Source organism: Myotis myotis, unplaced genomic scaffold, assembly GCF_014108235.1.
Source record: "Myotis myotis isolate mMyoMyo1 unplaced genomic scaffold, mMyoMyo1.p scaffold_m19_p_18, whole genome shotgun sequence".
NCBI lineage: Eukaryota > Metazoa > Chordata > Mammalia > Chiroptera > Vespertilionidae > Myotis > Myotis myotis.
The window spans coordinates 160,148-174,984 of NW_023416322.1; the positions used below are offsets into that span (position 1 = coordinate 160,148).

Here is a 14,837-nt window from a genome sequence, read left to right on the forward strand (position 1 = left end):
GGAAGCTAGGAGCCGGGGCCGGGCTTTGTTTCTTGGTGACGGTTTGTATGGAAATGACGGGTTTATAGGAACCGTGGTCGCTTCCTTAGCAAATGAAAACCGCCTACTATATGCGAGAGGTGGGGCCGAGGACCGGGAGAGCAGTGATACCACCCAAATCCTGCTCCTCCGTGCACCCCTGGCAGCACTCACTTGAGAGCCTGCGCAGGCAGAAGAGAGGAAGTGGGGAAAGCAGAATTACATTTTCTCGAGAACTTGAAGCATATATACCCCAGATACTCCGAGAAATACCAACTGACCTACAGATCATTCTATCAATATCACGGGCTTGTCCTTGAACATGTGTGATCTGTCGAAGAGCCCTGCTTCACTCAATGACCTCTGAGCCAGGAGGCCACCCTGCCATTCCCCACAAGCCCTGATTGCAGGCTTGGTCCCCAGTGGGGGGCGTGCAGGAGGCAATTAATGATTCTCTCTCATCATTGATGTTTCTATCTCTCTCCCTCTCCCTTCCTCTCTGAAATCAATAAAAATATATATTTTTTAAATGAGAGCCCTACATTTCAGAATTATTTTCTTATTGGAACCGATAGTTGAAATAGGTTGTGGTTCTGTGTTTTTTTAATATATTTTATTGATTTTTTTAAATTAAATCTTTATTGTTCAGATTATTACAGTTGTTCCTTTCCTCCCCCCCATAGCTCCCTTCTACCCAGTTCCCACCCCACCCTCTGCCCTTACCCCCCCCATCCATAGGTGCACTATTTTTGTCCAGTCTCTTCCCGCACCCCCACACCCCTTCCCCACCCAAGAATAGTCAGTCCACTCCCTTTCTATGCCCCTGATTCTATTATATTCACCAGTTTATTCTGTTCATCAGATTATTTATTCACTTGATTCTTAGATTCACTTGTTGATAGATGCATATTTGTTGTTCATAATTTGTATCTTTACCTTTTTCTTCTTCTTCCTCTTCTTAAAGGATACCTTTCAGCATTTCATATAATACTGGTTTGGTGGTGATGAACTCCTTTAGCTTTTCCTTACCGGTGAAGCTCTTTATCTGACCTTCAATTCTGAATGATAGCTTTGCTGGGTAAAGTAATCTTGGTTGTAGGTTCTTGGCATTCATCACTTTGAATATTTCTTGCCACTCCCTTCTGGCCTGCAAAGTTTCTGTTGAGAAATCAGCTGACAGTCGTATGGGTACTCCCTTGTAGGTAACTGACTGTCTTTCTCTTGCTGCTTTTAAGATTCTCTCTTTGTCTTTTGCTCTTGGCATTTTAATGATGATGTGTCTTGGTGTGGTCCTCTTTGGATTCCTTTTGTTTGGGGTTCTCTGCGCTTCCTGGACTTGTAAGTCTATTTCTTTCACCAGGTAGGGGAAGTTTTCTGTCATTATTTCTTCAAATAGGTTTTCAATATCTTGCTCTCTCTCTTCTTCTGGCACCGCTATAATTCGGATGTTGGTGCGCTTGAAGTTGTCCCAGGGGCTCCTTACACTATCTTCATATTTTTGGATTCTTTTTTCATTTTGCTTTTCCGGTTGGGTGTTTTTTGCTTCTTCGTATTTCAAATCGTTGACTTGATTCTTGCAATTCTCTGGTCTGCTGCTGGGAGTCTGTATAATATTCTTTATTTCAGTCAGTGTATGCTTAATTTCTAGTTGGTCCTTTATCACAACCTCGAGGGTCTCACTAGATTTCTTGAGGGTCTCATTAATTTTATTGGTGTTTTCTAGAAAATTCTTGAAAAACCTTAAAGTGTGGTTTTGAACTCTATATCCAGTAGTTTGCTTTCCTCCATTTCTGTCATTTGTGTCCTGTTTCTTTGTCTCGGCATTTTTTATGCTTCGCTGTGTCGATAGAGTGGCTTTCTGTGCTAAGTGTCCTATAGGGCCCAGTGGCTCAGCCTCCCCAGTTACCTGAGGTAGACACTCTTGGCGCACCCCCTTGTGGGCTATATGCACAGTCTTCTTGTAGTTAAGCCTTGATTGTTGTAGGTATCACTGGGAGGGATTGACCTCCAGGCCAATTGGCTGTGAGAATCAGCTGTGTCTGCATTGGGAGAACTTCTGTGCTAGAGGCACCTTTCTGGGGCAAGACTTGCTTCAGTGGGGCTTTGGTGGTCACTGAGTCTTCCCCCTGAGTGTGTCCTTTATGGATCCGAAGAGCTGCAATCTGGATGGTCCCACTCTGACCACTGGGCACACTGGCTCCTGGATCTCTGAGGTGCTAATCTAGCCTCTTCCTGAGGCTACCCAGCAGAAGCCAGCTGTGAAGCAATGCAATTTACTGTGGGGCCTTGGGCCAGCTGCAGTTTGTTAGGTAATTATCAGATTGCAAAGGGCCGGGCCTTTCATATGCAAAAGCCTCCATGCACGGCTTGGGCAGGGCGGGGTCCCAGGGGATCAACAGGGCGGAGCAAGCATTATGGCTGCTCTCAGTCCTGCCCTCAGAGGCCCTGCTTCTCAGTGTCCTGGCAATCGCTTCGAGCACCTCTGAGAGAAAGCTGCCCTCGAGTTCCGACCAATGCCAGACAGTCCCGTTTCTCCCATATGAGACTAGCCCAGAACTGGAGCTCAGAGCCTGAGACTCCCTCCCGATTGAAAAAGACAACCGTGTCCTCAGCCGCCAGCCCTCTCCGCATGCACCTCCGCACCTTAGTGTTTTACTTCCGCACTGCGCCTCCTCTGAGTCTCAGTGTGCTTTTCTCTTTTCTTCTAGTTGTAGAATTTCCACTCAGCCAGCCTTCCTGTGGTTCTGGATGATGTCCGTTCCATCTTTTAGTTGTATTTTTGAAGTGGTTGTGCGAGGCAGCAATCTCCGGTGTTTACCTGTGCTGCCATCTTGGTTTCTCTCGGTTGTTGTTTTTTTAAGTAATTTGCAGTGACCACTCAGCAGTGCTAAGTTGAAACAACCTCAGAACTCTGACTCAGAACCTTCACTGTTTATATAACTTGCTACCATTTGTGGGTAGTACTCTCAATTTCTTCCTTTGTAACCCCCCCCCCCCCCCGCAGGAATTACTAAACACCTCAATACAAATTCAATACTTATTGAGTTCCTCCTATATATCAAGTTCTGGTTTAATCGTTGGTCAAATTAAAATGAAGGGCAAGAGCCTTGTAAGTTATAATCCAGTCCAAGTGCTGCCATGGAAGGTGTGCCTTACCCACCATTCTCTTGTTTCTTGCGTCTTGATTATTTTTCTCCTCCTTCAGTTTAAAAGCCCTCTGGATGAGGGCAGCAAATACATTCCTCTAATTCTTGTGACAATCAGAGTGGTCCCTAAGAGACTGGAAGCTTCCCCACAGGGGAAATGGTGAGTGAAGCCAGGATCAGGAAGGAGGGAGGTCTACTCCAGTCACTGCAGGAGCAGCCTCGGAGCAGGCACTGAAAGGTAAGTTTGGAAAGGCAGGTGGTGCCAGAGCCAGACTGCAGATTGCTCAATGGACCAGGCTCAGCCCTGTGCTGAGTCACTAGGCAACAGAGAGCTATTGTGAATTATTAACCCTGATAAGATAAAAATCCTATCTAATAGAAGAGAAACTGGTAATTAGCCGTACATCCGCTACCCTTCCCAGTGGCTAATAAGGGCGATATGCAAATTAACTGCCAGCCAAGATGGCGGCCGGTAACCAGGCAGCTTGAAGGGAACATGAGGCTTGCTTGCTTCAGTGACGGAGGACTCCATCGTTCCCCGCCTGCCGCTGCCGGCCTCTGAGATTGCAGTTTGAAACATTGTTACAAATATAGAAGCTAAACAAAACCCCAGAAACCTGCTTTCAGCCCGCGCGGATCTCAGAGCTGGAGTTGAAACAGTGTTCCGATTATAGAACCCAAACAAACCAGATACCTGCTTTCAGCAGCAGAGGCCTAAGGGCTGGCGCCAAGCCTCAGAGCTAAAGCTGGCCCAGAATAAAAAAAAAAAAAAAAAGAAAAAAAGGAGCAGTTGGGAGCTTCAGTCAACCGCCAGCCTGAAAACAGCCCTCAGCCCCTCACCCAGACTGGCCAGGCACCCCAGTGGGGACCCCCACCCTGAAGGGTGTGTGACCAGCTGCAAACAGCCATCATCCCCTCACCCAGGCTGGCCAGGCACCCTAGTGGGGACCCCCACCCTGATCCAGGACACCCTTCAGGGCAAACCAGCCAGCACCCACCCGTGCACCAGGCCTCTACCCTATATAGTAAAAGGGTAATATGCTTCCCAGCACCAGGATCAGCGGAGCCGCGAGGCCTCCCAGCACCGGGATCAGCATGACAGGGGGCAGCGCCCAAACCCCCTGATCGCCCTGCGGCTCTGTGTGTGACAGGGGGCAGGGCCACAACCTCCCTATCCACCCTGCTCTGTGAGTGACAGGGGAAGGCGCCCCAATCCCCTGATCAGCCCTGCTCTGTGCCTGATAAGGGGGAGCTCCCCAACCCCCTGATCGCCCTGCGGCTGTGTGTGTGACAGGGTGGAGCGCCCCAAACCCCCACCCCCACGGGCCCTGCTCTGTGTGTGACAAGGTAGAGCCATAACCTCCCCATCGGCCCTGCCCTGAGTGTGAGAGTGACGGCGCCCCAACCCCCTGCTCTGTGCATGACAGGGGGCAGCTCCCCAACCCCCTGATGGGCCCTGTTCTGTGCATGACAGGGGGCAGCGCCCCAACCCCGATTGGCCCTGCTCTGTGCGTGACAGGGTACAGAGCCCCAACCCCCCTGATGGACCCTGCTCTGTGAGTGACAGGGGGCAGTGCCCCAAACCCCTGATTGGCCCTGCTCTGTGCGTGACAGGGGGTGGCGCCGCAACCTCCCCATCGACCCTGCCTTGAGTGTGACAGGGGATGGTGCCCCAACCCCCCAATCGGCCCTACCCTGAGCGTGACTGAGGGTGGCATCACAACCTCCCAATTGCCCTGCTCTGTGCGGCGCCCCAACTCCCCAATCAGCCCTGCTCTGAGCCCAACCAGGGGCTGCTCCTAGGGATTGGGCCTGCCCTCTGCCACCCGGGAGCAGGCCTAAGCCAGCAGGTCGTTATCTCCCAAGGGGTCCCAGACTGCGAGAGGGCACAGGCCGGACTGAGGGACCCCCCTCCCCCCCGAGTGCACAAATTTTTGTGCACCGAGCCTCTAGTCTATATATAAAAGCCTAATGTGCTAATTGTCCATCTGACCATTTGACCAGTCGCTATGACACGCACTGACCACCAGGGGGCAGACGCTCCAACCAGTAGGTTAGGTTGCTGCAGGGATCCGGCTGATGGGGACAGGCGAGATGGGCCAGACACGGCCTGGGTGAATCCATGCACCAGGCCTGTTTTGCCCAATCTCTGCAGACCAGGCTGAGGCACCCCATGGGTGCACGGCCAGGCCTCTAGTGTTATTATAAGATTGCTCAGGCAGTGATGTTTTAGAAAGGCCGAATGAGAGATTCTGAAAGTCGGCAGGCTATTTATTGAGAACTCGTGTTTGAGGCCCCACAGGTCAGGAGACGAAACCAGTCCCCACTTTTGAGGAGCTCACAACATACTGGGAGAGAGAAAAATGTAAGGGAGTAGCTGTGATGACACAGGTATACTGTCAACACACCTGGGGTAAAGTTTGTTGGGAGGGAGGCGGCTAACGTGGTTTGAAAAGGAAGACAGAAGTCAAGGGAGGACACACAGCCAGTCAGCCTGGCTCTGCAGACTCACCTGATGAGGCAGCTCCAGGGGGAGGGAGAGAACTTCAAAAGGTAAGGTAATTGGTTGGAAAAGCCTATCAAGATTATGAACCAAGACCTGGCCGGTTGCTCAGTGGTTAGAGTGCTGGCCTGCAGACTGAGGGGTCGGGGTTCAATTCTGGTCAAGGACACTAACCAGTCTGAAAAACAAAAGTACTTGGGTATTTGAGGAAAGAGAAACAGACACCTATTTGCCAGACCCGGGCTAGACTCTTTCACCTATTTCAACTGTGTCTCCAGACCTAACCATGTCCAACTATGCTCAGGGGTACTTTGCTGATTACCCAGAGTGGGACAGCTCTGTGGCCGAGGCGGCGGGAGCTCGGATGAACAGCGGTTTTACAGTGTGTGCAGTGTAAGTGGTGAGGTTAAAGGAGAGGAGGGCAGAAGGAAGAAGATAGAAAGGAATGCAGGAACTATCTGCAAGAATTTCTCCAGAGACTTGATAAATCAGAAAATCGGGTCCACCTCTCACCCAGCTTTCTCTTCCACAAATAAAGGAATAACACTTTAAAAAGCAAAGCGTAGGCCTTGGCCGATGTGGCTCAGGTGGCTGGTGTCATTCCAATTCCCCGTCAGGGCACATGCCCAGGTTGTAGGCTTGATCCAATGTCTGGCTCTCACAATTGATGTTTCTCTCTCTCTACCTCTTCCTCTCTCTCTAAAAAAAAAAAACCTTCCAAACTGAATTCAAAACTCTTCCCTTAATATATTTAAAAGGATACACAGCAGATGATCACCATGCAAGAGGGAAGCTATACACCTGCTCTATAGTGTTGAATTTTGCTTCAGTAAACATTTTCATTGTTTTAACAACTAATATTTTGTTAAATCCAGTGTGGGATCGGAGAGCAGCGTTGATAAAAAGTGGGACTTGACCCTGGCTGGGTGGCTCAACTGGTTGGAGTGTTGTCCCACATACCAAAAAGGTTTTGGGTTCGATTCCCAGTCAGGGCACATACCTGGGTTGTGGGTTGGATCCCTGGTCAGGGCACATATGGAAGGCAACCAATTGATGTTTTTTTCTCTCTCAAATCAATAAACATATCCACTGGTGAGGATTAAAAAAAACCACACATACACACACACAAAACACCTGGGACCTGTTTTTGGTGGCACCTGTATGTGTTGGATACTTCTGTGGGATGGCATCCCTCCCTCCACCCAGCTGCTGGTACCGGGGACCTGAAGGTCTAGAGCAGCGGTTTTCAACTGATGGACACATCAGCCATTGAGATCCTACAGCACACCTAATATATCCTACTTTTTGCCGATCTGATAAAAAAAGTATAATTTTGATTCATTCACACCAGACAGCTATTGTTGTGTTGGCTGTTGTCATTTTTTTATTTGACATCTAAAAGAGGTCAGTGCCCTAACTAGTCAGGTACTGCATGTGTTAACATTCTCGCGGCACCCGGTTGAAAATAGCTGGTCTAGAGCAAGGGTAGGCAAACTTCCTAGAAAGAACTAGATAGTAAAAATTTTAGGTTTCGAAGGACACATTGTTTGTTACAACCATTCTGCTGTTTTTGTACAAAAGCAGCCACAGACAATATCTGAGTGAATGGCCAGGGCAGGGAGGCCGTGGGGCTGAGTTCTCTCCTGACTGCAGAGTGCAATCACTTGGGGGGGCTCACCTGGGGGCTGCAGGCCCCACCTCCGAGATTCCAAATCTAGGACTGGGGCCCAAGCTTCTCCCCCTAGCTCTTAGGTGATTGTGATGTGCATTCTGGACTGAAAACAAGTGTTCTAGAAAGAAAACTGTAGTCTTAGGAAATTGCTGGAGGTGGGGTAAGGGTGGAGGGGGTGGGGGTGAGGGTGGAGGGCTTGGAGAGGCGGCGAACACTGAAGGATGACCCAGGGCTGAACGGAGGTCTAAAGATTAGAACTGTTTTCAATAGAACTGAAAAGTAAATGCGCCCGATGCTTAGATTAAATGCTCTTTATTTGGTGCTTTCGCGCGCGCAGCACTACAAGGCCTGGCCCTGCCCTCCCAGAGGAGCTCGGGCGGACCGCCACCTGCCCCGCCCCGGGTCTGGAGCCGCTCCCGGCAGGCCGGGCGGAGCGGCGAGCCCGGCGGAGGGGGCGGGGTGAGCACCGGCGGAGGGGGCGGGGTGAGCCCGGCGGAGGGGGCGGGGTGAGCCCGGCGGAGGGGGCGGGGTGAGCCCGGCGGAGGGGGCGGGGTGAGCACCGGCGGAGGGGGCGGGGTGAGCCCGGCGGAGGGGGCGGGGTGAGCACCGGCGGAGGGGGCGGGGTGAGCACCGGCGGAGGGGGCGGGGTGAGCACCGGCGGAGGGGGCGGGAACTCAGGACCCCGCACTGGGCCTCCCGCGCCTCTTAGCCGAGACCCCCTGGGTCCACAACCCGCGGGCGCCCTTGCAAGTCCCGTACCTGGGTGTGGAGCGCCCCGGGGACGGTTCCCGCGGCCGCCTCCCCCGAGACCTCACGTCGACAAGCCGGGCCCGGCCCTCGGCCAGGAGCGAGCGGGGCTCGGGGAGCGAGACTGTGGGCGCAGCGGTGGGGGGGCCGGGCCCCGCGCGCCCCTCCCCCTTCTCCTCCTCCCCGCACGAGACGCCTCTCCGGGCCCCGAGCGCCCCAGGAGCCAGGAGGGCACGACGCGGCCCCCCGACGCCCGATACCTGCGGCCATGGCGCGCGCCTGGCCAGCCCGCAGCGCCCCTTCCGCTCTCCAGGAGCCGACCGGAACCGGAAGCGAGGCGCCGCCTCCCGTCCCGCCCCCGGGCACCTGCCCTAGAAACCCGCGGGTCTGGCCCAGGTCTGAGCTGGACTCCTAAGCCAGCCGCAGCACCCACCCCAGTCCCCGCCCAGGCCTCACTGGTCAAGGCGCAGCGTGTCCCTCCCTTCCGCCCTGGGGCCCACAAAAGGACAAACAGGAGTCGACTGCGGCTCTGAACATTTTATGTTTGGAAAAAAAGGGGGGAACCGTCCCCACAAGGGGCAAGACCCACGAGGGCCCCGCCTATGGTTCTCCCCCGGACGTCTGCGTCAGTCTCAGCTGCTGCCCAACCTTCTTCGGCAGCGGCCACTGCTCCTCCCCCGCGTCTTGCTGAAGCCCGTCCCCTGGCGTCCTCTGGTGCACCCCGAGCTCCGGGGAAGGGGGCACCGAAAGCCCCGGGTCCCGGGCAGCCAGGCGTCACATCAGCAGGCAGCAGGCAGGCACGCCCACTGGGTGTGTCCAGCATCTGCACGGACACCGAGTGTGCACCAGGCTGTCAGCCAGTGCTTGTCCGTGTTTCACACCCTGCAGGCTGCTGCCCGACACACCCTCTGAACCTCCCAGTCTCGTGCCAGAAACGGGCAGGGAAGGAACGGCACGGGGACCCTGCTGCTCCAGGCTTCCTGCCGCTCCAGCACAGGGACCCAAGTCAGCTGCTGTCATTCTTGATGACCACCTCCACCCCATGGTGCCGCAGCTGGGCGCGGAGCAGCAGGTTCTTGTTCTTGAGGTCTTCCACCTGACAGGAGAAGGAGGCATAAAGGGAACAGGAAGTCCCTGAACTTATTCCGACATCGGTTGGTGAAGGGGAAAAGACGAAGCCTGTCTATGGAAAATGAAGGGTAGAGTCCCAACAGGGCTCAGTGGCTTCGGGGTCCGAGAGGGCTCACTGGGACAGGAAGCTGACCTGCTGGCGAAGCACTTCGTTGTCCAGCTGCAGCTGGTCCAGCCCTTGCAGCTCCTCAGACAACCGGTGATTGCTCTGCCGCAGCTCCTGGATGTAATCGCAGGCTTTGGAGAGAATCCCCCCTTTACTCTGCAGGAAAGACCAACACAACGAGGGCTGGACTACACGATACCCGCTTGCTTTCCAAAGCAGTTCACTCTCTCGGCCTTACTTTCCCCCAAGAACCCTCAGAAGAAAGGGTGACTGCTGTGTGCAGCCCCGGGACACAGGCGCCTGCCGCCCAGGCCCCTGACCTGGCCTGACTTCGTGCTCTCCATGGAGCAGTCTGGAATGATCTTGGACAGCTGCACGATCCAGTTGTTGATCTTGTCCCGGCGGCGCCGCTCCACTGTGGGAACAGTGAGGACAAGGTCTCTCAGCCTGCGCTCGACACAGGCCCAGGAAGTTAGCTGACTTTCCCCTCACACACCACAGCTGTCTGCAATCCCACCAGACAGCTCCTAGCGTCGCCCCCAAGCGCACCCACCTTCATTATGCTGAGCCCTGCGTTTTTCATCCCGCGTCGTCCGGGGAGCTTCTGACTTCCTGACCATGGAGCCGAGGGCAGCCAAGTGATGAAGGTCAAAAAGTCAGATTGGCACTTGGGGTAGGAATCTCACCAGATCTGGCACTTGTGGTAACTGAGAAGGAACAGGGTTACTCACGGGGAGTAAGGGTGGGTCCTGGGGGCAATGGAGCGCTGGCTTCCTCCCGGCAGCACTTCCTGTGGTGACATCATCACGAAGAACTGACCTGGGAGGGTTCGCGTAGGTCGTTGTTAGCACATGGGATTAGGAACCTCAGCGAGCTCCGAGGCCAAGGCCCTGGGACTCTCCTCTAAAAACGGCAAATTTCTGTCAGCCAGTGTGGCTCAGTGGTTGAGTGTTAATCTATAAACCATGAGATCAGTTTGATTCCAGGTCAGGGCACATGCCTGGGTTTTGGGTTTAATCCCCAGGAGGAGGGGGTATGCAGGAGGCAGCCAGTCAATGATTCTCTCTCATCATTGATATGTCTCTCTTCTGTCTCTCTCCCTCTCCCTTCCTCTCTGAAATCAATAAAAATATATTTTTAAATAGTAAGTAAAAATAAAAAGGGCAGAAAAAGACAATAAACAAACAAATAATGAAAAGGGACAAACTTCCTCCTGCTGAGCAGGGTCCCACATTCCCTGCCTGCCTCGCCCTCAGGGACCACTGCCCAGCATGTCCCACCGCCCATCCTACCCTGCAACCAGCCCCTCACACAGCATCTCACCGGTGCCAGGAGGGGTGGCCTGTCCCAGCAGTGCCTCCGAGCCCTGGGTGGTGACAACAGCGGCTGCACTCCCTGCCGTGGTCCCTGCCGCCCCGTCGCCCACAGCAGTGCCAGGGAAGTAAGCGTAGTGTGTCTCAGCGGCCGTCCCCTCTGTGTCAACTGCATCGTCACTGGTGAACGCACCCTGGATCACCGCCTAGAAGGACACCAAGAGGACAGAGTCCAGTGACCATCAGATCCTCCCCAGGGAACTCTCTGCTGCTGCTAACCCTGAGGGAAGGGGGGAGGGTCCAGAGTGTCTGGGGACAGGGAGCAAGATGCTTCGCCACCCCTGGCCTCCCCATCCCACTCCTTCCCTGCCTCACCTCCCTCTGCAGAGTTCTAGTCCCCCCTCCCCTCCCGTACCTGGGTCATGGACTGAGTAGCAGGGTAGCCACTGATGGCACCAGTCCCCTCGGTTTGGCCATCCAGCTGCCCTTCAGACACCTGGATCACCCTGTACATCACCTAGAAGCAGGGAGGAAAGGGGAAGGAGGAGAAGAGAGGACAAGAGAATAAGTGCTAGGGCTCCAGGGCCCCTCGCAAAGTTTCTCCTAGACAGGGCCCCAAGAGTCCTTCAGAGCCGCAACCCAGCCGCTCCCCTGTCTATCCCCATATGGAGGTTTCAAAATGGCCCTACTCCATACCTACCTCTATTCCAAATCCAACCCCCCAACAGTCCACATCTTCACCTCATCCTCCAAGCCAGGTCTCCACATGACAGGCTCAGTTACCTCCCTCTATCCCAACCCAGGTAACACCTGCAGCCACCTGGCCCCCTCCTTTACCTGGCCCCCATTCTCAGTTCGGAAGACGTACTTGACGTTGGGGTCAGGGAAGGTGGCAGATGACTGGATGCTGGCAATAGCCACACTGGTTGGGTCCTCCCCAGTTGCCACTGCACCTGAGTTCAAGGAGCAAGGAAGACTCTAAGTGCTGCTGCCTTCCTCCCCATTTCACTTGCCTGTCGTCAGAGGAAAAGGTGCACAGGCGCCACAGGGGAGGGAAAGGCCATGATGGGCTCTTGGTCCCACTCACTTCTTTCTGCCACTCACCTTCCTGGATCTGCACTGTCCCCTCTTCCGTCTCAGCTGTTTTCTGCTGCCTGTTTGTGAAGGGACAAAGGGTTAGGATAAGGGAAGAAGAGCATGGAAAGCTCACTGGCTCGGGAACACATGGGCCGAAACTCACTGGCATTCCCAACGGACACTAGGCTAGGTTGGAATTTGCTGTTTCTTATGTATAGACACTGAGCAGGCAGCACCCATCTCATGCTAAGAACAGCACTACGAGGCGGGCAGCAGTGCTGGCGTTTTACAGACAGGAAACCAAATCACACACAGCCAGCAAGTGATTCAGGAGCTGGGACCTGAATCGAGGTCTGCCTGACTCCAGAGGCAGCACCTTCTCCCAGGCCTCCCATCTCCCACCCCACACTCCACCTCGTCTTCACTCACCCCTTCATCTCTCTGTGAGGCGGCACATCCAAGGAACGGGCCCTTCTTTGGAAGTCTTCGTATCTCCTGCCTCACTGGCCTGAGTGATAAGTCCTGGCAGAAATCAGGAGTTTGCAGTGACTCTAGGAAACTGAACAGCCCCCATATGAAAACTTAGGCTCCATGAAGACACAGCCAGAAACATAACCCCATTTCTGCAGGGACAGTCGGCTTCCTCTATCCTGATGCTGAGGAATGGGCGGCAAGTGACTGAAAAAGCAGCTGCACTAGCAGCCTCCCTGCCTCCCGGCACTTCACTCCTGGGGGCGGGAACAATCACAGGCAGCGTGGCAGGTGAGGATCACAGCACTGTGATCTGCAACGACCTGGGGATCAGGAAGAGCCAAGAGAACACTATCTTCACACCCACAGGGCTGCCTGCCTGTGGGGCTCGCTCCACGGCTGACCCTGGAACCAAAAGGTCGCCGGGTTCATTCCTGTTCAGGGCACAGGCCCAGGTTGCAGGCTGGGTCCCCAGGTGGGGGTGTGTAGGAGGCAGCCAATCGATGATGTTCCTCTCATCGATGTTTCTATTTCTCTATTCCTCTCTCTCTAAAAAAAATCAATAAAAACATATTTTAAAAAGACACAAACAAAACCACAGGACCACTGACACTGATGCCTCTTCCAGCTGCTCAGCCACCACCGAGCTGAGTGCCAACAACTTTTTGTTCTCAGATTCAGGAGGGGAACCAGAAGCCACTGCCCTGGGAGAACGCTCCAAACGAACCCTAAATACCAGACCTGGCCTTTGAGACCCGTTAGGCTGACAGGCCCTTGTTTTGGTGTCCAGATTTGTGTTGTTTGTTGAAGACCCAAAAGCACAAGTGCATCCCTTTAAAGCCCCGATGTATCCTCTCCAACCCCATGTGTCTCATTCACGAAGCTAGAACGACACAGTTGCCAAAATGTTGCCACGACACCTCCACATCCAAGGAGCCTGGGCAGGAAGGGAGAAAGCTCCAGGCCAGGATCTTAGGGAAGAGACACCCGAGGGGCCTGCCGCGGGCCAGACACGCAGCCGGGGGCCAGGAAACCGCGCGCTGAGCAATGAAATCATCCCGGCGCGAAAGGGGAAACTTTGGTAAATTCTCTACCCAATAGTCCCCCAAACCTTTCCCATCCAAGGAGAGTCTTCAGCGACGAGCCTTGGAAAGCCCGGATGCAAGGAAAGTGTTCAAAAAACGGGAACTGAAAGCGAAACCGTCGGGGGGGAAGCAGCGCTGCGCGAAGGTCGTGGTCCCCTCGGGGAATCGCGCGGCGGCGGGACCACCCACCTGCCCGCCCCGAGCCCGCGCGGCCAGTGCCCCCGGCGCCAGGCGGGCGCGGGACGAGGTGGTGGAGGCAGCAGCGAGGACGGCGTCGGAGGCCCCGCCGCGGTCACCGCGCTCAGCGGGCGTCCGGAAGCATTTCCCGGGCGCGCGGAGGGCGCGACGCGGGGACCGGGCCGGCGGCGGCGCGCACGCTCGGCGGGGAGGCCCGCAGGGCGGTGCTCGGAGGGTACAAAGGGACGACGACAGAGCTGGGGGCCCCGGCACCCAGCCACGCCGGGGGGCGCCGCCCGCAGCCCCCAAAGCACCGCAGGCGCGGCGCTTGGCCCGGCGCGGAGGCGGGACGTGCGGGCCGGAGATAAAGAGCCAGGCGCGGCCCCGCCCCAAACAAAGGCTTCCTCCCGGGACTTCCCCGGCCCGAGCGACAGATGAGCAGTCTCGGCTGCCCTTCCTGCCGGCGCGGCCCGGCTCCGGCCCCGGCCCGTCCGGCACTCACCCACCTCAGCCGCCGACTCTCCGGGACAGGGATCCTCCGTCTTGGGGGCTCCATGGACAGCCGCGCATGCGCGCCCGGCCGGCAGCCATGCTGGTGCGGGGCGGAAGTGGCCTCGCCCCTCCCCGTCCGCCCCGCCTCTAAGCGTCTCACTTCCGCTCGCTCCACCTTGATGAGGGTTGAAAGGTGCGACTCCCGGGGATCCCAGAAGCACGACGCTGAAAGCCTAGGCGCTTCAGCAGGACGGGAGGAATACGATTAACTCGTTCGGCCTCTTCCTGATGGATGGGGCCTTCCTATTTAGTTCCAGGGAAGGGGGGGGGAAACGTCGATCGGCGGCGCCATCTTTGATAAGGGCTTCAGGACCCCTCCCTGGAGCGTTTCCGGGGGGCGCCTCCCTCGGGCGCACTTCCGCCGGCTGCGCACCTTTGTATTAGCGTCCCAGGCGCTCGCTCGGGACCCGAGGCTTCCACCACGAGAGGGACCCCGACCCCCCTCGGCAGTCAGCACTGCCTGCGTGAACTCGGGGAGCGCGATGTGGGGCCGAGGGGAGCAGTCCAGACTCGGGTCGCAGACCTGCCTCTGAGACCCCGGCAGTCGGGGGCCTCGTTAGCCTTGGTTTCCTCGGCTGTGAATGCGGAGCCCAGCCGCACAGAGCTAACTGGCAGGGGAAGGAGCAGCATAAAGGACGGAGGACACCCGCCCCTGCGGGCAGTGACGCCAATGTCAGTTTCTCTTCCCCTTTCCTGACGCCCGAGCCCAGCTCGTTTCCTGCCGCAGGTCTCCATGGCAACGACCGAGCCCGAGCAGCCCAAAGGCAAGGATTGGCCCGACATGAAATTATGTGACCTGTCACCCAAGACTTGAGTAAGAATCATGAAACTGCACACTC

General features: G+C 55.7%; 1 protein-coding gene across 11 annotated transcripts; it reads right to left on the bottom strand.

Annotated features, from left to right (window-relative positions):
* Window positions 1-8,608: 8,608 nt before the first annotated feature.
* USF1 (upstream transcription factor 1) lies at window positions 8,609-14,661 on the bottom strand. 11 transcript variants are annotated; one of them, XM_036344025.1, is made up of 10 exons: window positions 12,143-12,919; window positions 11,741-11,790; window positions 11,474-11,589; window positions 11,052-11,153; window positions 10,647-10,842; window positions 10,055-10,142; window positions 9,877-9,935; window positions 9,644-9,738; window positions 9,351-9,479; window positions 8,944-9,182 (listed from the first exon to the last, which is right to left on the bottom strand). In XM_036344025.1, exons 1-10 carry the CDS (start codon window positions 12,148-12,150, stop codon window positions 9,093-9,095), a joined length of 933 nt encoding a protein of 310 aa, XP_036199918.1. In that variant the 5' UTR covers window positions 12,151-12,919; the 3' UTR covers window positions 8,944-9,092. The 11 variants fall into 11 exon arrangements, with proteins under 11 accessions (XP_036199913.1, XP_036199914.1, XP_036199915.1 ...); XM_036344020.1 differs by lacking the exons at window positions 9,644-9,738; window positions 9,877-9,935 and adding an exon at window positions 13,953-14,661 and having other exon boundaries at window positions 8,609-9,182; window positions 12,143-12,235; XM_036344021.1 differs by lacking the exons at window positions 9,644-9,738; window positions 9,877-9,935 and adding an exon at window positions 13,949-14,661 and having other exon boundaries at window positions 8,609-9,182; window positions 12,143-12,235.
* Between the last annotated feature and the right edge of the window lie 176 nt (window positions 14,662-14,837).